This window comes from Aphelocoma coerulescens, chromosome 7 (assembly GCF_041296385.1).
Source record: "Aphelocoma coerulescens isolate FSJ_1873_10779 chromosome 7, UR_Acoe_1.0, whole genome shotgun sequence".
NCBI classification, from domain to species: Eukaryota; Metazoa; Chordata; class Aves; order Passeriformes; family Corvidae; genus Aphelocoma; species Aphelocoma coerulescens.
This window is the reverse complement of record NC_091021.1, coordinates 33,588,668-33,615,058: the sequence shown is the minus strand read 5'-3', so window position 1 is coordinate 33,615,058 and position 26,391 is coordinate 33,588,668. Positions and strand designations below refer to the sequence as shown.

The window sequence follows — 26,391 nt, the reverse complement described above, 5'->3', positions numbered from 1 at the left end:
TGTCTGTAAGTTTTCCACAGTCAGCCAGGCTGGAGGCCAGTAGATATCAGAACCAGATTTTACAAGTGCTGTTCAGCATACAAGAAGATAACTAGCAATTTAATTAACATTAAGATAAAGTTTGACACAGTTATGAAAGCATTATTTCCTGTAAGAAGAAGGACTGGACTAAATGACCCAGAATCTCTCCTTTCAGTCTTCAGGCACATTCAGGCAGTGTACAGTGCACTGAGTTGCATCCTTTCCACAAACATTCTATTATATTACTGCTATTTAATACCAAGGTACCTGAGTGGCCTAGATTCAGTGGGAACCAACTGGAATCTTTTTGTTCATCAGATTTTACTTTCAAAAGCCTTAGGATCAAGAATTTTTCCTTAAAATTGAAAGAAACTGGAAAAAGCCCACTTACTTGTACTTTATTTCTAAAGATTTCAAATAATAATTTAAAATCAATTTTATGTCCTCCCACGTTTTATATGGGAGTCTGTCTTATAACATCAAATATATGTGAGAATTCATCTTCCTTATAGAAGTCATGCCTACATCTAGCCTATATATCTCAAACACAGTTCAAAAGTTTTAGAGTCACTGTCATTATAAACAGGTAACTGCAGCATATGCAGACATGAATAAAATAAGGATATAGAAAACAACTCCTGATACTGCAAACAGCAGAGTCCTAAGGTTAATAAGTTATGAGCAGGATTAAAGCTGAGCCTGTTCACGTCATGCACAAGGACTTTCTTACTGCTCATATCAAGAGCAGTCAGTCCATCAGATACACACCCCCAGCCTGGGCAGGCGTGACACAGACCTGCAGGACACTCTGCTGCCTTTCTGGAGCACGCAGACACAACGTACTTAGATGGACAACTAAGAACCCCATCAGACCCCTGTGATCTCAGCCAAGCAACAGGCTTTAGAATTGTCACCACTGATCTAAACCATGCCTGAATTCACACATTGTCTGACCAGAGCTGAAAAATCTTCTCAAGGTCTCCCATCCCCAATTATTCCACATGTTAAAAATGGGCTAAACTGTTTCTTGCTTAGAAGTAGTCTATATTTTATTGCATACTGGAAAACAGGACAAGAAAAAGAGTTACTGAAAGAATACCTACACATCTGTATTTCTTGATTTTTATGGAATATTACAATTTTTAGCCTTCACACTGCTATGGACCAATGAAGAGAGACACAAACCCAGTTTCTAACACTGTCCAATATTTCAACAGAAAAGGACAGATAAAAAGCTGATTGTGTTCTGAGTTGGGACAGCTTCCACTACTATTTTTATATGCAGGTCTTAATAAGGACTACTGCTCTTTGTGCTTTTCAAATCAAACTTTGCAGTGTCAGGAAATACAAGATTATGTACCAACTAATGGGATGTCATCATGGTGAATGATGAACAGCCAGCTGTTGGAATATCAGACATTGCATTAACTGAGCTAGCCTAGTACCATCATTTATTCTTTTCATATTACTGTTTTAAGAATTTAGTCTAATGGTACCATTTGAAGCTCAGAAATCTTCCTCAAAACATGGTATTATTTATTCTTCTGCATTTAATTCATTACTAGGTAAGGTCAGTCTGGACTCAGTTGCTTCTCCCTGAAACAAGAATGTCCACATAAAAACAGGTGTTCCTCTCCAGAAGCCAATACTTGAAACTAGATGGAAACAAAACATTCCCACATGAATTAATAGGATGAAAATCATAACATTTTTATAAGTTAACACAATAGTTTGTGTGAAAGATTCATGTCTTTTTGTTAGACCACAAGTCTAACCAGACTGCAGTAGCATTCCTACACCAGCTTCCATGAAGTCATTTAACAGCTTTCCAAGTACTGGGAGTCCTTTTCCTCCTCTAATCCATAACCACAAGGATGACATCTCACAGCAATACTGGCACTGCTTTGTGGTACAACTTTAAACCTTTGAAAGAGCGTTTATTTTTCCATGACAATAATGCAATGTGCAACCAAAGACGCAGCTAGCAGCCTTTATAGAGATTAAGTGCAATGAAAATACATTAAAGATCACTTTGATGTGCTTAAAACAAAGAAGAAACCACAACACCTAAACTAAGAGACTAATTATTTGTAATCTTCATTATGAGTGAAAATTAAGGGCTCATTACAGTCAATTCTAACAGTAAAAATACTATCAGCAGATACTCTGAGTATCTAACTGTCATTTTACCAGTTTCTGCCACTAAAGTATATGCAACACTCACTAACACAAGGAAATTATTCCCTTTCCCTTGGTAAGCCATTAGGAAAAAGTTCTTGTTCAGGAATAGTCTGACTTCCCAAGTGGAAGAAGGATAAGGACCCATCAACTGAAAAAGGCAAACCAGGTTTTATTTTCAGTCTAAGTACTGCCAGCGTGTGTAGCTTTGCTAACCAATCCAGCTGCTTCTGAGGGAAGACAGAAACCAGTGAGGGCTCAGCTCTTGCTTTAAGTTATGGAATAGATTTAATGGATTACAAAAGAAAGGGAGAAAATTATTCTAATCGTAGCAGCAAGCTGTACTCTTTTTGAACACGTGCAGAGCACATTGAACTGAAATGGAGCTCTTCATCCAAAAGATCGAGGGATTAACAATGCTTTAAAGGAAAAAGGCTTTTTTTCCTGCCTTCTGTTGAAATGCTTCAAATCTTGCTGTGATAACATGGACAAGAATTCCTCACAAACTGATTTACTCATTTTGCTACTGCCTCATTTGGGTACAAAAACTGAACATTTGATCCATTCCAGCAATTTTCCAATGCCTCTCAAAACTCCTGCTGTATCTCCACAAGAACAAACCAAATTCTTCTGAGTTCACTTAGAACATAAAAACAGATGGAAATCTGCCTGTGGATCCAGCACTGGTCAATGATGCAACTGCTCCCAGCTTCTCAGCACCAGCAGGAGGTTTTGATGCCCCAAGCTCTGACAGGAGAAAGGACTGTGAGAACACTCCTCAATCTGCTGTTGGCAGAAGCACTCGAAGTAGTACGAACTTCACTCACCAGCTGCACACCAACAGCCTTTTCCAGATTCAGCTGCACTAAAGAAGTCACTGATCTCACTTCCAGTCACCATTTCCTCCATCTGCCAGTTAAACTGCTCCTCCAAGTCTCCCAATAGATATTTCAATTTGATAAAATAAGAGACCTACATCTTACACAGCTAAAAGTTCGGAAAGTGCTCCCAGTAACAGCTCATTAAACAGAGCAGAGGAGGTGGCACAGGAACAAAAAGCCAAGGATATGGCATCACGATGGTCTCTTTCACAGCAGCAGGTATTGCAAGGACTGCATCTATTTATGTCTTGCTTCACTTAACATAAATTAAAATGCTTTAGTTGGATACCTACAGCAACCTATCACACTTCACTTGGCTGGGAACAATTCTTAGAACAACTGTGGTAGGTTAACTGCTAACCACTTACACAGAACATTTTCTAGAAAAATACAAAATTCGGTCCTGGATTTTTGCTAAACCAGATCCAGAGATGACATCTTTTACATTTATGCCTTTTAGAGGTTATTTTTTGACCCAGAAATGCAAGTTATCCAAAACTGTGCTTTTAAAATGAAGGAGCAACTATTTAGTCACAGCTTTTAAGGTATTTAGGACATTTGTCCTGACAAGCTTCAGCCTTCAGACAATTCTATACACAGTTGGACAAAGACCTTTCATTCATGGCAGTACAAACTTGCTAACAAACCTGAGGAGGGGGCAGAGAAGTTAAGAGTATAAAATAAACACAGGATAGAATTCCATTTTATACACAAATTCAAGTTACAGAATAAAGAGTAATAAAAATTGTTGGGAAGGAGAGTAAAGAACAAAAATTCAGCAGCAGATGAAAAAAGACAGGTGGACAATGTAGTATATAATTGTTTATGCAGAAACCAATGACAGCTAAGAGGTAATGCCCCATTTCCTTACAGAGATCCAAGATAAAGAGTAGAAAAGAAACCCTGGAATAAGCACCCCAGAGCCATCTCAAATCTACACTTTGCTTCAGCAGTCTGGATCTGAACATACAATAACCAAATATTCTTGGAAACTTAATTCTATATATTGGAGAAAAGTGCATATCATAAAATGACACGTTGACAGGATTCTCATAATACATACATTAAACTGCAGGAGACTAACTCATGCACAAGAGTAGCAGTGCAGGCTGTTCTGTAATTAAGGCTGCTGCCCTTCATAAATCTGTTTCCAGACATTATTTCCTCTAAAACACTCCTTCAACAAGTTATGAAATCGAAATAAGATTATAGGCAGGCCCAAAGTGCCGTTTCCCCATCAATATTTAATCACAATCTGTTGCTGACTTACCATCTCACAGAAACAGAGCTTTCCAATACCACTTTCCAAAATCTCCTGACATTGTTATGCAGCACATTGGTCCATCACCTCAAAGAAAAGTCAAGGAGGATACACAAAGAACCACATAACCCCAACTTTAACGGGCTCCCATAGATGCTACCTATCAGCCAGAGTAAGCACCACATTAAGGCACTCGAATTGATTCTTCTTGCCTAAAGAATACGGTGTGAATGACCTTATTATTCAGGTCTTCACTGCCCAACAACTCCTCTTTCCATCACTAAAAGGCTTAATGTGGAATGCAGCGTTTAAGGAAAGCCTTTCTAGCTGGCCATTCCTAGGTGGGATGGGCACACGAAAACTGCCACTAAAGCTCAACACCTCTGCAGTCCTTCAGCCCAGTGATGTCAGGATTACAGGATATTCTCCCACTCCTATTGAAAGCTCATTAGCTGTCACACCCATGAATTACAGCACTTCGTATTTACCGGCTGCTGCTTAACTCTCTTTGTATCTTTGCAATGAGAATCCAAGTATGCTGAAAAATTTCAGATCCAAATCACTTCAACTAATCAGGACATCCAAAGTGGCTCATATTTTTATCCAGGTAGTAAAAGTTAGAGCATAGAGTTGTCTAGCTCACCAAAACTGAACCATGCAGTCAATATATACTAAAAGATTTTTATAAGATGGACTGTATGCCACCATATAGCCAATTCAAAGTTTACATTGCTCCATTACCTGACAACTCCCTCTTAGAGAACACGGTGTCAAAAGGCCGATTTTCCCCAAAGTGTCCAAAAAATGCAACTGTATCAGCTACTTTTAAAAGCCTGGAATGCAGCACCTTGAAACCTTAGACACATAAAGGTCTTTAAAAAGATGTGGTGCTACATGTTTTAGCCAAATTAACCCTGGGGGGAAGTAGTAATGTCAAAGTGGCGATACAAAGACATGAACTTGAATTAACAGAGGCCACTGTAGCAAACTGACAGCACCTTTTAACTGAATAAACCCCAAAACCATGGCATTTGGGTTGTACCCAGAGCTGAGCCTAGAGCACTTGACCTAAACCATTCAGCTGGTTTGAAGCACGGACAGACTTTAAGAAAGTAATACAAAATAAAGACTATGGTGTAAGGCAAATATACTGAAATATGAGAAGAAATGAAATCCAAAAACTTAACCTAAGTTAAAAGAAGAAAAAAGGCATAGGCAGAATTACGTTTAAGATGAGGAAGAGCAAAGTAGTAGTACCAGTCTCCTCAACTTTTCCTTTATTCCTCTTAACATAAAAAATTAAAATAGAAACAAGACAACCACTGCAGCAGATTTACTGACTGACCCTTCCCAAATCTTTAACAAATAGTTTCTGGAACACTGCTAACAAACCTAACCCAGTACACTTCACACCCCTCAATATTACTGGTATTTAGTCAAATCTATTTTTACTCACGAGAAAAGTACTAGTTGATAGCAATTTACAGCTTTGTAAAATAAAGAGTGGCCAGGCAGTGCAGTTACAAGTACTACATTTTTAAACTTCCAAGATTTAAAAGGACACAAGTCTTAACATTACCTTTGTCATTGGGACATTGCACTCCTCCTGTAAATTGAGGAGTAAAAGCAGTAAGTTACTTAATTTCTACAAAATACTCAAACCCTTGACATCACAGTACTTACTGTAAGACAAAGGCTTAATATTAGCTGCATGCCAAGCCAATGGAAGACTGTCAAAGAAAATGTGTTTCCATTGCCATTTCTTTCTCTTGAATAGCAAATTCTTTGGACAAAATATTTTGAAAAATAATCAGAACTTCATTTTACCTTTCACTTCAACAGCAAATACATATTTCTAATCTAACATTCACAAGACATACTGCCCTGTAAGATTGCTGCTTAATATTCGGGCAAAAAGCATGTCTCAAATACATTACTCCCTGTGGAAGACAAGACATGAGAAAGCAACCCCATTAAAAACTGCAGGTTAATGCCTCAATGCAAAAAGGCCAGTGCAAGAGAAAAAACCCAACACACTCCCTATTCTGCTTTAGGCACACAAGATCTCTTCGGTTTCAGGTTAATAAGAAAGGGCCATCAAAATTTAAAATAAAAACTATTAGCAAAACCACTCCGAGATAGCAAACACTATGGTAGATTGTACTATCTGCCAATGCACCCTCGGCAAAGTGTGCACCACTGTTTTTGTTTTTTTTCCATCACCTTCCTAATCCAGCTTTCTATGGACATCACACAAATCCACCAACACGTAGGATGTGTGCAAATCTCTCCACGTGAATAATCTGAATAATTCTTAGACCCCCATGTAAGAAATAGCTATCCCTCACTTCTTTTTCTATCTCGTTCCGTCTTCCTCATAAAGTGAAACCCTTCTTCGGTGCTGAAAACTCATTTAAAAACGTTTTTAAAAGAGATGGCAAAAACCAGGCTGTGACGTAGTTTGCTCTCGAGTCTACTTACACTTTATATTATAATATGGTAGATAGACCCACATGCAGAATTATTCAACATGCGGCAGAAATTTTTAAAATATTAATACATAATAGATGAACAGCCCTGTGTCCCGCTCCAGCCAGCCCTGCCTATATTAGGGAAGGGGAAGGGCCGGGCTCACCCCACCGGACCGCGACCCCCGGCCGGGCTGGACCCACCGGCCCCGCGGCCGCGCCCCCCCTCCCTCAGCGCTGCCCCCGCTCTGCGCACTGCGGGCGCGGCCCCCCCTCCTCCCTCAGCGCACTACGACCCCCGCCCGCGGGAGCACCTTCCCCAGCGGCGTCCCGGGCTCCTCACCGCGGCGGAGCGCTCCTTCCCGGGCTCGTACCCGGACTCCTTCACAGGACACCGCGCCCGGCGGGCGGCGGCTCCTCACACACGAGGGGCGCCGAACCCAGCGCTGAGCGCCGCCCGGGTTCCTCCTGCTGCTGCCGCGGCGGGGAGAGAGGCCCCACCCCCTGGACAGCCGCCACCAATGGTTGCGCGGAATGCTAATGATGGACAAGCGTATGGACCAATAAGCGTTGCGGCGCCCTCCCCCCCGGCGCTGCCGCGGAGTGGTGCCGCTCGGCGCTTACGCGAAGACGAGCCCGCCCGGAAGGCGGCGGCCAATTGGAGGGCGCGGCCGCATTGACAGACAGCCGTGAGCACCAGTGAGAGCGGCGCCCCGGCACCGCAAGGCCCGCCCGCTGCGTGCCGCCCATGGCCGCGGGCGCACGGAATGATCCCGCGGCAGTGGCAGTGCGGGGTTCCAGCGGCCTCCGAGCCTTATCCTGGCCGCTCTCCCTTCATCCGCGCCTGAGCTGCTCTCTTGCTCCCGAGCGTGTGGTGTATCCCGAGCAGCAGTGCCCCGGCTCCACAGGGTTCCCGCGCCAGCGCTCCCGGAGCCTCACAGCGCCCGGACCTTGGCAGGGCAGGCTGGGAGCTGTAGTCGGGGCTTGCCCGCGCAACCTCTCGGCCTCCTGGCCCCTTGCCCCGGCTTTCACCGCTCTTCCTAAGCCCGAGAGCCGGCGGCACTGCCCCTTCCAGCCCGGCCCTTAGCGCCATCCTCGGCTCCCTCCGTTCCCAGCCTGCTTCCCCCTTCCCGCCCTTCCTCAGTCCCCCCGCTCCAGCGGAGTAGGGGCCGGTACAAGGCACGGCCGGGCGGGAAGATGATTTTTAACTCGCTCCTGGGGAAGCGGGGCCGGGGGTAGAAGGGCGGCGAGGACAGAAAAAATAAGGAAAAAGCGGTCCCCGGGCCCGAAAGCGCTTCCCTTCCGTGACCACTGGTCATGCGTCACTTCCCGGCGGCCGTTTGAGCGCGGAGCCCGCGGCCGTGAGGGGGTCCCCGAGGTGGGACGCGCTCGGGGTCGGTCGCCAGCCGGGAACGAGCTACCAGGTGCCTCCTATTCGTCCCCAGGCCGTGTTTGTGGCAAGTTTCACTTCTTGCTGTTGCTGCTGCTGGCTCATCGCATCGTGCGCTCAGGTACTTCTGCGATTGCAGCTGCAGGGACTTGCGTAAGTAGAATAAAAAACTTGCCCCCAGGCAGGTATTGAGGCGTGCGCTTCCCTCCAGCGTGGTACAGCGGCCTGTGGAAAAACTGTTCTATGCTGAAGAACTGTGTGATGTCCTTTGCTCCGTCTGATTGCTTTCTCTTGTAGTATTCTTTAAAACGCTGTGTTCTGATGGGTAGATTTTCAATTCTTTATTATCCCACTGGTGGCTCCTCAGTACAAGAAAGGCAAGGAGTTACTGGAGAGGGTCCAGCAGAGGCCACAAAGGTGATGAGGGGTCTGGAGCATCTCTTATGAGGAGAGACTGCGGGAGCTGGGCCTGTTTAGTCTGGAGAAGAGAAGACTTGAGAGGGGAATCTCATTAATGCACGTTAATATTTCCAAGGCGGGTGCCAAGAGGATGGTGCCAGACTGTTTTCAGTAGTGCCCAGTGACAGGATGAGGATTAATCGCCATAAAATAAAACACAAGTTCCACCTCCGCATGAGGGAGAACTTCTTTACAAACATGTCAGAGTACTGGAATAGCTGCCCAGGAAGGTCGTGGATTCTCCCTCTCTGGAGACATTCTGAAGCCACCTGGATGCGTTCCTGTATCACCTGCTCCAGGTGAGCCTGCCTGGGTAGGGGAGTTGGACGGGATGATCTCCAGAGGTCCCTTCCAATGCAAAAACTTCTGTGATTCTGTGAAATAGTTGATTAATCAATCAACCAAGATGATGTTAGAGCCTTGAATCCCCTATTAAGTTTTATTGAACACACAGTCATGGAGCAGTTAAGGCCATCAAGAGGAAATTTATGAAGCAAAACTCTTAGTGAAAAGACTCATTTGTCTTAGGCATCTGCTGCTGTGCTGCATTAAAAGGCTATACTTAGTGGCCTGTAAAAATAAGCAGTGGGTTTATATTATGTAATCAGCTTGTATTGACAAACAGCTATTGGAAAACTTAAAGTAGTCCTTGAACTTATCATCAGTCTTGCACCCAACTTTCCAATAAAGAAACAGCCCCAGGGGTAAGATCCTCAACAAGCTGGGTCTCAGTTGCTGCCTCTGGAAGGATAAGGGCCTATAGTGAAATGCAGTATAGCGGGAGCAGTGATTAGAAAGAAATTCAAGGTTGGGTTTTTTCAAATTGTGTTTTGTTTTACTATTATTTGCACTGCCCTTATCCCTCAGTAGCTACTTACTTTTCTAGATCATTTATGATTGATTGAACATGATAGAAGTTGGAGCAGATTACTTGGAAATACTGCTGATGTTGTTGCTCTCTCATGTTTGAACTGTGATTGCTTGAATTAAAAAAAAAGTTTCAGTGCAATTTTTTTATGGGGCAGCTCGGTTTTCTTGAAAGTTTGAGAGACTTTCTCAAAAGTTTTCCTGGAAATTAGGAAATTATAGTTACAGTAGAAATATGTTATGAAATTCATTCTGTTTCAATTCAGTTTTGAAAAATAGTGGGAATTGCACTGCATCAAGTAGTTAATATGTACATTGTTGTAGAGCCCTTTCAAAAAAACTTCATCAGACTGGAAAAATGGGAATCACCTTTACAAAGCACATGGTGACTCCCACCAAATAAATGCATTTATCCTGATGTTCACAGGTTCTGCACTTCATAATTTTTTACTGATTTTTTTATGTCTTATGAATGAATCTTGAAGTAGGTCCATGAGTCTTCCTCATCCCTGCTTTTAAAAGCTGGGATCATTTACCACTATCTAGTCCTGAGATACTTAAGCAATAGTTACTGGGTTTAGTAACTCAGCTGTTTTATCCTTCATCTCCTTTAAAACACTTGAGTAAATACTCCAGAATTTGGGGCTTTAAACTCATGAAACTTGTGCAGCTGAATGAAGTCTCTCAATGAAAAGCTAGGTCTCCACACAAAACCTTTCAGGTCTATTTTGTCTGAAAAAAATGAACATCCAGAACTTGTGATGTGGAGATGTGAGAAGGTCGATGTGATCTGTATTACAGCTCATTAGGGACACAGAAAAAAAAATGAAAACTTGTAGTTAGAGAATACAGGGACTAGTCTTACTCTCTCTCCTTACATCTTCTAAATCTGCAGTGAGTAGAACAACAGATACAACCTGGTCTTCTGCTACACTAAATTCTTTTTTAAAACAGACTATTTTTATTTCTTGACATTACTACAGTGTGTATATAAATGCTCTGTCTCAAAACATGAATGACCACCACTGCCACAGTCACTGTGTATGTTGTTTTAATAGTTATTGTTCACCACATGTGGAGTTCTTTAATTATTCACCTAGTCTATAATTATTTACCATTCATTTAAATAATTATTCACTTAGAGAAAAAAACTTAACAAAAACTTGTACATATCTGGTAGTTAGTGTTTTCTGTTTTGCTGCTTTCTAAGATCTCAAAAGTCAGTTCTAACCTTGTTAATGACTGATGCAGAAATATTTTTTATGGTAGTATTGCTATGTACTGGTGATTCGTGCACCTCCTCTAATTCAGATTTATGCTTCTGAAACTGCATGGTTCCTATTCAGTGTTTCATTGAAAGGATCTTGTCATGATCTCGCTCAACAGAAAGTTAATTATGTTAACATTTCATTCTCATATTGTCACTCACAACAAGCTATGTAGAGAGCTGATCAGGAGTACATCATTATCTCTGCATTTATAGAAAGGAAAATTATCACAGAAAATGAGTCACAAATTTTCTTTAGAGGTGAATCTCAGAACTGAGTGTTGAACAGGTTTGTTGGGCCCACCAATCCTGCAGTGTTCTTGTTGAAGCTCAGCTCTACAGAAATGTTTAGTGTTTGTTTGTTTGCCAGCAGTCTTGAAGTACCTTAATCAACTTTTAAAATTAAAGAAAAAATACTCAGTGGAAAATATTGTGATGGAACTGGAGTGGTTGTGATTGTTTTCCCAACAGATAGAGTTGAAACATTTTGTTTGCTCAGCTGAGAGCTGAAGCAGGTATTTACTGGAGCCGTATGAATTTTTTCCTGTGAAATGCTTCTCTTGGGCACACAGGGGTTTTCCATCTTCTGTTAAGCAACGCTCTGTGGTGGACATGCATGAAAGAGCCTGGTACTCATCACAGTACTTGTATCTGCTGCTGAATGTTCCAGAGGCCCAAGGTACAGGAATATTGTTTCTGTGAAGATATATCAAAGATTCCACTTATGAAAATGGGGGACAAAATTGCCATGGTCAATATAATGCTTATGTCCCAACTTACGTGTGTTGATCAGTATTTTAAATTCACTATTCTTCCCTCATTGCCCAGCAGAATGGTATGTCAGAATGGTTGTGGTTAAACACCCCTTCTTTGTAGAAGTGGTAATAGAGGCCCAAGAAGGAATGCCTGGAAGTTCCAGTGTTACCCTGTTCAATTCTTCCATGATGAGAATGTCATGGAACTTGCCTGGAGGCTCATCCACAGCATTTTCTGTACATTCCCCTGAATGCCTGATGTGTATCCTGATAGACGTGCCTGTAATTCATCCTGTAACCAAGAAAAGCACTTATTCATTTTCTGTCTGCCTGAATGTCATTAGCCTGACTGCCAATGCCAGTGACAGATCCGCCAAAATCCTCATTTTTCTGGAATTCTACAACAGTTTAGCGGATTTCCAGAACATTCAGGTCCTGTTCCCAGAACATTCAGGTCCTGTTCCCTGTCCTTTTCCCTCTCCTATCACTATCAAAAAATCTGCACCCAGTTCAGAATTTTGCTATCAAACCTGGTGGTACTGCTAAGAGTCCAGGAAGCCTATTTTGGCTGACATTCTTTGTTTCTGTGGTAATCCTGCTCCTTACACAGGCTGTGAATCCAAAATAATTAGGTAATGTTTTGATGTAAAGGTTTTATTCTTTCTTTGTGTTCAGTTACTGCACTGCTACTGAGCTTTATAAACTTTTGTTTCCTTGTTTAAACTCTATTGAAGTTAAAAGAGAACAAAAGTGAGTATTTCTGCTCTGACCCTGTCCCTTGAACAAAAATGAATGAAGAATCCCCGTTTTTAATCTTAAGCACACTATGAAAATTTGTATTGATTTATTTTTTCTTCTTTTTTTTTTTTTTTACTTCCCCCAAAGTGGGCTTATTTACCCCTTTTTTTTCCAATTTAATTTTTAGAATTAAAAATTTTAAAGGACTGTTAGTTCCATCATCAGAAGGTTAAATAACCTATCTTTTTCCTAGAACTCTTCTGAAAAATATTTACTAAAAGAATTATGTTTCGATGTCCATGAGTAAGCTTGATTTGAATGGCAAATAACTTTCATTCATGAATAGGATATTTGCTTAAATAATTATTTTATAGTGTAGAGGAAGAGACAAATGCTGACCTCGTCATCCTGGAATAGTTAGAATATTTTATTGAGACTGAGGTGAGGGACTCTTCCTCCATCACCTGCACAATTTTATACTTTCCAGAGAGAATTCTCAAAACTCAAGAGAAGTTGTGTAGATATTGATTATTTCAAGATGAAGTGATCAGTATTGGTCCGTGAAGCTTTTTTCTGTATTCTTGTAAGGCGACATCTTTCTCTTTTGTTTCCCTCAGGTTCAGCATGGCCAATGCTCTTCAGGAAACGCCTTCACTTGAAGCTTCTCAGTTAGAGGATGTTGATGCTAAGCTGTCCTTCCTACCCGAAAGACTGAGAAAGAAGCTGCTTCCTTTTCAGGAAAAAGGCATCATATTTGCGCTTCAGAGAAGTGGCAGGTAAAATTATTGTATTCAACTTACTGTATCACATGCCAAAAATAATTACTTTAGGTAAAAATCAGTTAATTTTTACAGAGGTTATTCTATAGCAGCAGTCTTAGGTGAGTTATGTTACAGAAATCTTTCATAAGCTATAAGGTAACATGGTTAAAATGAGTTACGGGTTTTTTTTCCGCAGAGGATGAAGAAATGTTTATTAATGCATTATGCAAAAGAGAATCATAGTATCAAAGTTCTTGTGTGAAAGGAGGTTGGTATCAGTAGGACCATCATTTTGTTATGTTAATAAAGAATTCTTAAAATAAGTTAATTCACATTGGATTCTTTAGTTCTTAATGGCGTGGTAGAGCTGTTAAGGGAATGACTAACAGATCCTGATGCATCTGTGTGGTTTTCTATTTTAAACTTGGTACAATTCTGGTGTGTAATCAGGGTGTTCTGGAGCTCACTGAGCTGCAGCAGCAGAGCAGAAGCAGCCTTGCAGAGTGCTCAGTTAGCCAGTGCAGCAGCTGATGGAGTAGACATTCAACAATTAAGTACCTGGTAAATCAAAATCACAGTTTATGCAGCAGAGCCCAGAAATATTTTGCTGAGTAAGAGCCTGTTACTGAGTTACAGGGTCAAAAAGGAGGGGGAAAATGCTATTTCCACATTTATAAATTTTAGGAAATGTGGGCAATTGCAGTCTAAAGCTGTGAAACTACTGTATGCTGTTTTTTTGGAAAGGGATGATGTTGGGGAGGTCTGGCACAAATGGAATTACTGTAGCCTGTGTGGGAAAGATGGATGAAATTAGTTCCTGATTATTTCAGCATCTTGCTGAGAACGAGAGTTTAGGGCCTAAGGGGGTTGCTTGCCAATGTTTGTGATTATTTGCAGGGGAAAAGGAATGTGCATCTTTTTCTCCAAAGGTGAAAAATTGGAAAGGAAATATTTATCATCAGTTCTTGCAATTATATGGAACTTTCAATCAATTAAAATTTCCTGTGAGTTTTTTCTCTTTGATTCTATTCCTTTGGCCAAAACCCTTTAGCACTGCTGTCTCAGGGAATGAACAAACCATCTGTTTTATACTGCCAGTTTCAGTGGCAGAAGAGAAAGATGAGTCCAGCCATTCACATGAGAGCCTGAGATTTGATATGCTTTATGCTAAACTGGCATTAACTTCTCTGTGACCACCAGCCATATCAGGCACTTTCTTGCTGCACAGACTGAGAATGAAAGGATATGATTTTAATGGATAGCTAAGGTTTTGGTAGAATAGACAGCAAAGCCTATGTTAGAGTTGAATTTAATAAATCCAAAGCCCTTGACTGCTACTGAATATGTAATTGAGGTATATATTTATATATACAAACAGTGAAATAACAGAAGCCATTAAAATTAAAGAAACTGCACATTTAATTAGTGTAGGCTAATGGATGTATTTGAAAGTGGCATAATCTTTTGCAGGCTGTTATATAATACAGAGGTTCCTTGGGAAGCAGCTTAGCTACAGGACTGGATAAATTTTTATCAGATGTTTCTTTCTTCTTTTTGTTGAAATAGTAACAATTGCCTGCAATAAGTATTCAAAAAGGTTTGGCATACCTAGTCTAATGACTCTTGTCAAGGAGGGAATTTTATTTTTTTCATTAGGGTTATAGGTTTATGTTGGGTTTTTTCTTTAAGTCTTTCACTAACAAGAGTTTTGCATAACCCAGCACTGATGGTTTTCATGTGGCATGAATATGGAAAAATGTTCATCATTATTGCAAGAAATCTCATTCCTTGGCACAGCACATTCTATGTGTAAGCTGGGTCAAACTGAGGAATTGTGTGCACACTCTCAGCCAGCTTCTATCTAAAGTAAAAAGTGTTAAGTCAAACTTTCCCAAGGAGTATTTTTTAAATCTGTCCCTTGCTCATGTGGATCTATTTCTCTTCCTGTCCCAAAACAGAGAACAAGAGCCTCTGGTGCTTGTAGCTGAATTTTCTTATTAGTTTGTCAACCCTTGCCTCACACAAGTCTTTCCCTTTTGTGTACTCCATAATGATTTAAACCTTCTTTCAGTATTCCTAGTGGTACATTTTCTGTAGAAGTGTCTTTTCTAGTTTTAAAAATACATAAGCATAGGACTTGAAGTGAGCAATATATGCATCTCTGCTCATCTTTTTTCTTCCCCCAGGCTATGCACTCCCTTCACAGTCATCACTTAATCCATGCTTTGCTGGAGTGATAGGAAACTGGTGTAGAGCAAGTGTTGGCTGAAGAGATTCAATTAATATCATCTTAGATTAGACAAACACCCAGCATGAAAAGGAACTTATTATTAGAGCAAACTCTTATTTTTTGCATGGAAGGGGCTGGGAGTGAGCTATTAATTCCCTTGTCTGTTCCCAAAGCATAAAATAAATATGCTGTTGTGGTTTGTACTTTCGGTTCATTGGTAAATGAATCAAAGGCTTTTCCAGTAGATGCTCCAAAGGCATTACCTCATTTAATGGAGACTGCCTAACACTTTACTAGGAAATGACAATTCTAGAGCCAGCAAGACAGTGTGTGGTTCAACATAAGATACCTTTTGTCTCACAAACATGCCTTAGAGGTAAATAACTGACTGGCTGCTTATTCCTTACTAGAGATTATTCTTCAGAAATGCACTTTGGAATGGCTGCCTAGGGATGGATACAATATATAGTCTTTATTTGTAGCCTCAAACACTAATGTGCACAAAAGGTGGGTGCACACAACTTATGTCCATGAAGACTATTTTATTTTTATGATTTTCTTCCAGTGAAGGTGTAAGTTACTTTTAAAACCAGCAATAATATGTATTTATTTATTTGTGTGTGCTTTAAACTGCCTCTTAAATAAAAACTAACCGACTTGTCCCTTCCAGGAATGTGAACTGTTAGCAACAAGCTTAGGAAATACTGTGGGTTGTTGGGGTCAGATGTGTGTGTGCTGTTGGGAGGTGGAAATGAGCAATTCTCTGTTCGCTCTCTGCTGCTTATTAGTCATGGTTTGGGCAGATGTGGACAAATCTCCATTTCCTCAGAACTCAGGGTAGAACTAAGGGGTCACCAGCTGTTAGTGAAGAGGTGGCAGTGTTGAAGCACAATACCCTGGAAGAAGTAGTAGCAGCTTGGATAAAATATCCAAGATTCAGTGATATATGGGCAAATTACTCAATAGTACTGATAAGGATTGTATTCAGTCTCATTTGAGCTCACGTCTCTCTTTGAATATTACTGATTTTTACTGCTTCTGTTCCTTAATGTCATACTTGTAAAGTCACAATTCTTTTTACCATGTGTTCTTGTTTTATATCCTCTCTTGATGAAAGTGTGTGATGTCTGTCTAGTAATGCAAACAATTTGTTCACCTGAATACTCTGTAAAAGAGGCATGCTGTTGTTTGAAATTTAGCTCTCATACTACTGGATATCACTAAATGCTTTATCAAGTTTTGTAATAAAAACTGTCAGTATGTGATTTGCAAGCATCATTATTTAGCATTGCTTGTCTTGTAGATGGTATCTGTAAAAGATGCCTTCGGACACAGATATATTTCTTTCTAGGTGTGTTGGCAGAACAATTTGTTTAAGCTGGATGCAAAAGAGGACTTGGAGATATTTACCACTCATAAAACAAGCTTTTCCATTATAATTGTGTGTTCAAACTGTTGTAACTTGGGGTGATCTTATTTCCTCTATAAGCTTGAGAGGTAATACATTAACTTATATATTCAGGAGCATGTGATTTTTAATATGCCATACATGCTGGCTTAATGTTGTTAGACAGAGTAAAAAAAGTAAATGACCATGGATGGCAATATCAGGATATGCAGAGTTCACATCTGCCATTAAGAGCTATCACTTTTAATGAAAAGGCAATTGTTTTGTTAGGCAGTCCCTATCTAGAGTAAGAAAAAGTTGTATAGTGTTTAATATTTTTTTGGATAATAGTCTACAGAGAACCATTATGGCAGTGAAATTATTAGAGAATGGAATGTGAATGTCCTCTGTTATAGTATTGAGTCAGTTGCCTACACTTCAGAATAGTACTTTTTCCCATTGACTATGTCTCTGGTTTCTAGCAAGTTACACAGGAGGAACACATAGTTAATTCTTTTTTAATTAAAACAGCCTTTTACCTCAAAGATTATCAGTCTTTGTAGAAATTATTCCCCTCTCCCATCTCCAAAGTAGACCAAAAAACCAAAGATTCAAATCATAATTTCATCAAAGTTTATAAACACAGTTGAAAGATTCTTCTCTGGAAAGGCATAGTATATACAATCTGGTGAGGTTTTAGTAGTTGGGCCACAGAAATGTGCAGGAAGCCAAAAGAAATGTTTAGAATTCCCATGCACAGCCTTTTGTAGGATGAGGAATTTCTGATAGAAGTCCTATTTAAATTCTTACTCAGATGTCTGCACAAATTTCTTTAACTTTCGGGGATGTACGATCCATTGAGGAGTATGAAGGGTGTAATTTCCATTTGAGTTGGTTGTCCAAGGGAATGATAGTTTTACATTTTGGAAGCTGATAGAATAAGAGAAAATCTGTTCAGTCCATGGACTCCCATGCATATTTTAGTTTGTGCTACAGCAGTAGGCCCTTTTTTCTTACACTTTTCTGTAACTATTTTTCACTTCCACTCTCATTGTTACCATTATTACTGAGGTTGCTTCTGGGTTTTATGTTGTCTATTAATCTTTCTTTCTCCTGTACAATGCAATTGGTGCTTTCTGCCTTGTATTGCCTTTTTAAGTTACCAGAGCTTTTGTTTTACTTTTGCTTTTATCTTTACTATTTTTGATCTATGACTACTGATTGATTTGCTCTTTCAGTGTATTTCTATTCTTCAGGTTTTTATCTCTGATAGTAGTTATGAATAAGAAAATAGATTTGTCTTTCAATCCCATTTTGAAGCACTAAGCCTAGTTCCATGTCTACATATCTCTTACTGTATATATATAATTTTTCTGTCCTTTGTTTAAAAGGTCATAGGTTTCTGCAAGTCGATGTTGTGATTAAATGCAAGGCCAACTGCTTTTTACCATTGTCTAATTTGTTTTTTTCAGAATCAGCTGCATGGTTTAAAGGAACACTTAAAAAATACTTTGCAGGCTAATGTTGAATTTTCTCCCAGTATCAGTTCTTAGTATTTCTCTTCTGGGAGATAAAGCATAGTTATTTTCAGCTGAGTTTTACTTTACTGTTTTCATTTCTGTTATAAATTCTCACAACACCACAGTCTTAGTTTACTGAATATCTTAGCTGAACCTAAACAAGAAGCACATAATTTCATTTACACAGTGAAAACATTGGCCATTAATTTCTAAAGGAAGAAAAATGTAACAGAAATACTTGACGTGAAGAGTTCATATATTATGGAGCTATAGCTGTTTGATAATTATCAGTGTATTATCAGTATTTATACTGATAATTATCTATATTTATGGGGAGCATCTATAAGAAGAATTTTTCTTCAAGTTTTATTCATGCTGGGCCATTTTGTGCTTGATCAGTTGCTGAAAAGTTTAATGAGCATTCTGGCTATTTCCTTGTAAGCACAGAACAGTGACTGTCAGATGCTGCAGGTAAGGATGTAGAACTTGTGTAAGCCCCAAACAGAATATCCTGTAATGACTCCAGGTTTTGTAGTATCATTGCTGTGAGTCTGCAGTTAGTTTGAATTCTTGTTATTACACTCATGGCCAGTTTGATCTTAAGATGGGGAGTTCAGAGTTAAACGTGAAGATCATCACAAACAGGCAAGATAAAGGTAATTGTGCTCTCTTTTGGGAAATCTACTTATTCTGTCTGGTTTTGTCACAGTGATTTCAATAAAAGCCAGATTACTTAAATTTGCATGTTAGAAAAAGAAATTACCTTCATATTTGTTGTTACTTTTTTTTTTTTTAGGTCATGTCTAGGAATATTTCTTTAAGTGTTTCATTTTTATGTTAATCTGTGCTTGGTGGCACACAGCATCAAGTGCCATCAACAAGTGTTTCCATTATTTGTAGAACTTGAGATCAGAGATCAGATTGGAATAAAAATAATTGTAACTTTTTTTGTGGTTTCTGTCTCTAGTCTCAGTAATTTGTAGTTAGCCTGAGAGAGCTGTTTGAAACAAGGCATAAATCTCTTGCTAGAGCAAGAAAGAAATAATCTTCTATTCCAATATATTCAGCAACTCAGTTGTCTAAAATTATTATAATTTTGTGATGAATGTGGGTCCTTAAACCTGCATTATAACAGGTGAGCACAGAAGTAATCTCTGGGGAAAAAGGATGTGGTGGCTATTTAGTGAATATGGACAGCATCAAACAGTTAATACATTTCAGCTCTGGGAGTTGGAGAAAGGTTTCATTTTTGTAAAGACGTTGGTTTGTAGTGATTCAGAGTACATTTCACATTTGAGAAGTGCCAAGGAAGAGAGGGATGAATAAATGAAGATGCTAGCTCACAGAATGAGATTCAGATGCAGGAAGTATGAATGAGAGACTGAGCCAAATTCTGCAGAGCTTTCATAGCCAGGGAAGCTTGTTTGGAAGTGATGCTGGAGGAACTGGGAAGCAGTTCAAATAGAACAAAAAATGCATTGTCAGTAAGTGAATGTAGGATATAATTCAGGAGATGAACGATGTGGGGTAAAAAAAAAAAAAAAAAAAAAGGAAGACTTAGCAGAAAAAACCCAATGGTAGAACTATGAGAATTTACCTGGGTTTAAATGTGGACTTGTAGCAGCAGGAATAGAGAAGAAAATGCAGATTTTAGAAATGCAGGGCACAATTTGTTAGAATGGAAGAGGAGGACTGAAAGAGATAAAGGCTACAAGTGTAGGTTAGTAGGTTGTCAACAGTGATGGAGGGAGGGGAAAGAGGAAATGAGTTGGTGTTGTGTGCAGGGAAAGTTTGCAGCAGTCCATGATGAAAAGTTGGTATGTTTAACCACAAGCACCACGGAGAGGACAAATGGGAGGGAGCAGTCCTTAGTGTGAGACAAGTGACTTTAATGAGAGTGAATAGAAGTAAGATCTTAAACGAGTATGAGTCACATTCTGACTGACTTAATGCAAGTTGGAAGAGACAGGCAGAGGGGAAAACTGCCCCAGATCACCAGGGAATGCAGAGTTTATTGGGAAAGTACTGATAAGTAAATTTCATTGAAAGCCCTTAGACTGCATGCTAAGGAAGACTTCTGTTGCTCACACGTATTTCAGTCATGCCAGTTAACAGCCAGGTTAACGTTTTCAGCCTAAGATTATCAGTAGCTGAAATTAGTTGACACTATTCTGTTCTCTTGCATTGAGTCAGCTGCTGAACCCATTTGTCTCTGAAGCCAGTGACTGAATAGGTAAACAGTTTTCACTATCACTGTTGAGTGTCTTCTTGGCTGGAGGTTTTTCGACTTAACAGTTCCATTAATGTATTCTAAAAACATATTGACGTGTCTGAGCTTAACCTTCAACTTGACCGCTTTGTTATGTGTGATTCCACACAACTTTGCCAAAGCTAGAATACCAGAACATGTGGTCTGAGAGCTTTCAAATATTAATAAAACATTTTAGGTGGGTTTTTCAGTCACATGTCAAGGAGTGTAAGAGAAAAGCCTAAGACACCACAACCGTTCTCCTCTAGGCTCCTTTTCAGAATCATTAACAATACAGATGTGGCAATTTGGTGCGTCTTATGTTAAATCAAAGGCTGGGGTTTTATTACTTTGGGATTTTTTAAATACCTAGTATAGTTCAGGAGCAAGGGTAAGATCTATCTTACATCTTCTGGAGTACTATTTTTGGTGAAACACCCTTGATTATTTCTGCAAGGGAGTCAGCTCTCTTTGTTCTAGTTTTAGGACTGCGTGCTGTGATTACTGACACACAAATGTAATGGTTGCTTGCGCAGTTTTATATAAAAATGTTCTAAGTTCAGATTCCTTAAATAACCCTTGGTTAAGTTGTTAGTGCTGAAGTGTTGGCTTGTGAGTAGGAGGTAAATTATATGTTGTAGTGTTATATAAAACTGACTCACATGAGTAGGTGAGAATCCCAAGAATATCAGGACACCCACACCAGTGAAAGAAAGACTCAAGCTTCCTCTGTACAACATGTTCCAAAGCCTGCATTAACAAGAAACAGCTCTAATTTGCTTGAGTAGTAACAAAAATTTTCAGTGTTTTAAAAAATGAAGTGCTACTGCTTTGACTGTTTGCCTTGGAAAACGCATTTGAAAGGGAAGGAGTTTGTTCTGAAAAAGCTACCTGTAGTTCTAAGTGTTTTTTCCTGGATAAATAGCTGCTGAAAATCAGTCAAGAAGTTAAATTATCCCTACAAGCAAGCAACAGATGTATTGGATTGCTGTACCCCTTTAGTTTTTAATCTGCCATGTAAGGAAGCACAGCTCTCTAGAGAGGATATTATTGCAAATATTTCTATCATTATAAGAAACCTCTAATACCAGCTGTTTGACTTGGTAGGATCCTTGGTTGTACAGACCTTAATTCCAGTGTGTTGTTAATCAATATTCCTCCAAGAGTAAAGTTCAAAATGAGATTCTTTTTCTTCACAAAAATACCCTGGTGCAGTAGCCATAATTAATATAAGAAACTTCAGCTGTATTGTTTGCATGGTTAATAGTGCTGACATTTCGAAAAGGGTGACCTGAATGTAACCCAGACATACAGAAATAGAAATGATTTTCATTTAAATGTTTGGTCTTCCCTGAAACTCAATTTATAAAACTGTGTTAGCATTAACCTCCTTCTGATGCAGACTATTTTTTTGTGGCTTTATGACATATTCCTCATGAGTTTAGCCTCAGTTTCCTTCTGTTGCTCCAATGAACTCATCTGCATGAAATTTTAAAAGATCTGCTTGTCCTTCTGCTTTGCAAAATTGGTTCCAATCTTCTTGACATCAACGCAGCCAGGAACACTTTCTGTGTTTTTTGAAGTTTGATAAATTATTCTTTCTGTCCTTTTAGAGGCAGAGCTTTCCTGATAGATCTTTCAGAGGGCTCTTTCAGGAGTTTTGGGTTTCTTTATTAGTTCTTTCACCTGTTTTTTTGCTTGCTTCAGGTTTCTCTCCAAGGTTTGCTGTAGTAAGAATGTGTAAATGCACCTTTGCCTGGTGCTTGATACCTTTACAACGCATCAAGCCCCTAGCCTATTCCTATAGTGCTGGAAGTCTGGTTCTGGGGTTCTGACTCATCCAGCTTTGGGTGGTCCCTTCAACTACGGGATCCTAGGGTTTGTGTACAACCTCAGGTGCTTGTGTTTGTTCTCTTTAGTGAACAGCAGTAGGGTTTTGGACCTGTGTGCACCTGAGGTGCACCAGCAGAGCAGACCCTGCTCTTTGCAGGCGTGTTTGCTCACCAGGGTACATCCTCACTCCAAAGCTCTCTGTGTTTGCTTGGAAAAAGAAAAATGTAGTTTTATTTTCAAGCTAATACACCTCAAAATGCTGGGGCTGTTATTATCTAGTGGGGGCCCAAACTATGGTTCCCTTCTATTTATGAAAGATCCTACTGTGTCTAAAGGCCATTGCTAACCCTACACTGTAAAAGGGTTATGAATAGTAGGAAGGTTGTAGCAGCATGTGCAGTGCATCCCAATGAGGTTCTACTGCTTTCTGCTAGGAAAAAATAGGAGATTTCCTTGATGAATGGACAGAGATGCAAACACAAGCCACAGGATTCGCTCTGAAGAAGGGAAACATTTAAATATTAGATGGGAAAGAATCTGAAAGAATTTGCCATTGACTGGTGCTTTTTTGCACGGTTGGACTTTGCTGCTGAGAGTAAGTGCAACTGAGACATCTCAAATGATTTTTTTTTCCATGCTTTTCTGAAACTTTTGACCATGTGGGCTGAGCTTATAACAGGATATGAATCTGCGTATCATAGCTCTGATTTATATTCTTGGATAGAACTATTATTAAGGTGTCATATGAACAGATGGGATATGAATGATGAAGCTCAGATTGGGTAACTACCAGTTGAGAGGAAATGACTAATTGAACTTCAGAGAACAAGAAGTCTGTCTTCTTGCAGTCAAAATATGTGAAACAAAAATACATATTTGTCCCTTCAATGTAGCTGAAGATCTGTTTCTTCTGCTTTGACAGCATGGAACCTTTATGTCCATGTTGGCAGCTTATCTGACTGCAATAATATAGAGCATACTGAAGTTTGTTTTAAATAGAGGCAGCATATTTTTAAGATTATGTAAAGTATTGCTTTTTAGCAGCTTAGTGCAACTAACTATTAGGTATCTTGTTAAGTTCTATGTGATGTGGGCTATAAAGATGGGGAAGTTCTTTAAACTTCTAATTGTTGTGATTATGAACTGGAGAGATTTCATGATTTTCCTCTTAGTAATATAAGCTGTTTTTCATTGCCCTAGAATCCAATGAAAAAAATTTGGACTTCTTATCTTTTGTAACTACATTAAGCAGGCATCTTTAGGATTCTTATTTTAAAACTGTGAAAGCTACACAGAAGAATGCTTTAAAATGCATTATATATATAAAATAAATGGAATATCCTCCATTTCCACTTTTATTTCACTTCTACCTGTATCATAAACTCAGTCTTGTGTGCCATGTCAAAATTTTGTCACATGTGAGTGTCAATAATGTTAATTAATTGGCATAAATTAGCAATTTTAAAACTGTAGCTTTTCAGGAATTTGAGTCTGAGCAGTGTGGATCCAAGCAGTGATTCATGTCACAAACTGTATGATCACAAAGGACTTTACACATTCAGATAACTCTTAACTGGAGCTTTAAAACCAATTTAGTGCACTTGATTGATCTCAATCTGTGATGTGTCTGGTCGAATTTTAAATGCTGGAAAATGGATGGATTGCAAGTACAGGAAGAAAATCCCAACTACTTACAACAAAGCAATTTCATCATTGGGCAGGAGAAGAGAGCGAATACTTACTGGCAAAATACCACTAGACATAACCAGCTTTAAGCATAGGGGTGTTTCTGTGTCTCTGTTTCTATTGGTACTGCAGAAATGAGGAAGAAAAACTGTGTTGATCACTTAATGTAATCTCTGTTTGCAGAGTTATTGTGGGTAAAGTGATGGCAGCTACTTCGTACTTCACTTCATTCACCAGCAACAAAATGATGAGTTTCTATAAAAGTCATCAACTTTGTTGCTGCCACATAAGAAGTTTAACTTAGGACATATTCAGTGGAAGTTAATAGACATGAAAACAGAAGATACTCTATAACATCAAGGATTTTATGAGTACAGTCTGAAAATGAGTGCAAAAAGAAAAACAGAACAATTTCTTATTCGTCAGCAGATAAAGTCATCAATGTTTAAGTGGCTACAGTTCACTCTAATGAAGAAATTAGCTTTATGGAAGAAGTGTTCCTGTGGTTGACACACTTAAAGTTAGTGGGTTTTTATTTGCTATTCAGCTTGTAATTGTCAGAGCCATTTGTAAATCACTCTGGATTTCTTCATTTTTGCTTGTTATTGTGAAAGGAAGACGGAGCATCCAATCAGTTCGCCTGTGCCAAAGAACAGTGCAATAGTATCTTACCTATTCTCACTTTGTTTTCTGTGTGTCTGAACTGGCATAATTAACATTTCACTATTTATGCAATTCTACTAAAATTTAAGTTGGTTTACTGACAAATACTGTATTTATCAGCAGATGTTGGCAAGGAACACTTTAATTCCTGCCCTCTTTACCACATTTTCTTGCTACCAGATGCAGCTTGGTTATTGCTATATTTGTACTTCTGCTCTGATATTCTTACAATAAATAATCTTTATTGTTGAGGAAGATTTGTGGCTTATTCTTGAGCTCTGCTCTGTAGCTGTTAGCTGTAGTCTTACTCATTTGCTGCGTTTGTGTAAGGAGTACTACTGCAACAGTAGGTTATTGTGCATTCCAATTGATTTCAGGCCTCAAACTGTTTTTTAAAAACATGATTAATGTACTGAAAGCAGTTGGCCTCAAAGAATCTGCAAAAAAGAAAGACTTGTTTTGTAAACTTCAGTTCAAGCAATTAACAATGAGTATTGAATGGAAAAAAAAACCCAGTCTTTGAGCAAAAACTGACATTATTTTTAAATTAGAATTGTGTGTTAGTCATCTGCAAATAAATGTCTTTGCCCAGCTGCAAATCACAGACATTAAGGCCCCACAATCATGAGTTGCCACTAAAAATAATTCTCTTCCTGCTTTTTTTTTGTTTTGTAAATCTGTACAGACTTGGGGTCTTTGTTTTGTTACATTTTCTTCCTTTGTTTTCATTGCTCCATCCCTAACATCTGGGGGTGGGGGGGTAAGTTGCAAAGCAATTGCAAATAGATAGTTTGTTGCTTGTAAAAAATGAAGTTGTGTAAGAATTAATTTTTAATTAGTTTTTTACCTCAGTTGAAAGAAACTGCTGAAATTAGTAGACATTGCTATTTATGCTGGCAGGCAGAGTGAGCAAACAGCAGTATACTGTGTTTCTGAAAATATCAAATATTTTATCTTTTTTTGGCCAGCTACGCTAACTTCAGAGTAGCCACCACTAAAAAAGCTGTTCTTGGAAGGAATTTTCTGGATCAAAATACAGAATCCTTATATCTTGGTTTGTTAAATTTTGTTAAAGACACTAAGACCTGGAAGATCTTTCCCATTTTTTCAAGGAAGGAACATTATGTTTGGGTTACCTGGTGCAATATGGAATATGGAATCACAAGTGGGTAAAATGCCTTTAAGAAATGCATGTCAAAGATGGTATTTAATGTTTACAAAATGTAAATGTGCTGAACAGAATTTATTATTTATGACTGGGGACTTGGAGTTGTCATTGTCTTTACACAGAGTGGCATTGCCAAGTGACTCCAAAATGGGCAAAAAATCAAATTCATTTTCTAATACTTTAGCTGGTACAATTGTTGGGGGAGAGGGAGCATCTGCTTCTATTTAAAAAACAAATGTGACAGGTCTGGAAAACACATTTTTAGAATGAATCTGACATATAGATAATCCTTAATCATGAAGCAGCAAAAACATTGCTGTTTCTGAAAGACAAAAGAAAATTGAAGATGCACTTCTTGCCTTGGAAATGTCTCTTATGATTACAATTAATCTATCCCTGGACCTAAGCAGAAATTCAGTTTTGCAATTGCAAGTTCTGCAGTAATGCCAGCAAATTCAATAAATATTTTTACAATAATTGTCATACTTATTTTCAGTTCATACCAAATTCAGTTTCTGTAGGTGATATCTGGAGGAATGAAGTCACCTTTTTTCCTTTCATTGGTTCAGTAAATCCAGAATTTAAATTTATAGTAAACAATTTGTAAGTA

General features: G+C 39.1%; 1 protein-coding gene and 1 long non-coding RNA gene across 7 annotated transcripts in view; both read left to right on the top strand.

Annotated features, from left to right (window-relative positions):
* Window positions 1-7,573: 7,573 nt before the first annotated feature.
* ZRANB3 (zinc finger RANBP2-type containing 3) overlaps window positions 7,574-26,391 on the top strand; it is a 43,065-nt gene continuing 24,247 nt past the window's right edge. The window contains exons 1-2 of one of the 6 annotated variants that reach the window (XM_069021237.1): window positions 7,574-8,320; window positions 12,903-13,061. In XM_069021237.1, the coding sequence (XP_068877338.1) occupies window positions 12,910-13,061 (152 nt within the window). In that variant the 5' untranslated portion in view covers window positions 7,574-8,320; window positions 12,903-12,909. Of the gene's footprint in view, window positions 8,353-8,641; window positions 8,958-11,452; window positions 11,472-12,902; window positions 13,062-26,391 lie in introns of those variants that run through there. The other 5 variants (XM_069021238.1, XM_069021236.1, XM_069021235.1 and 2 more) reach the window with 5 other exon arrangements.
* LOC138113204 (uncharacterized) lies at window positions 22,766-24,868 on the top strand. The gene is made up of 2 exons (XR_011152044.1): window positions 22,766-22,859; window positions 24,134-24,868. It is a non-coding gene; the product is annotated as an uncharacterized lncRNA (long non-coding RNA).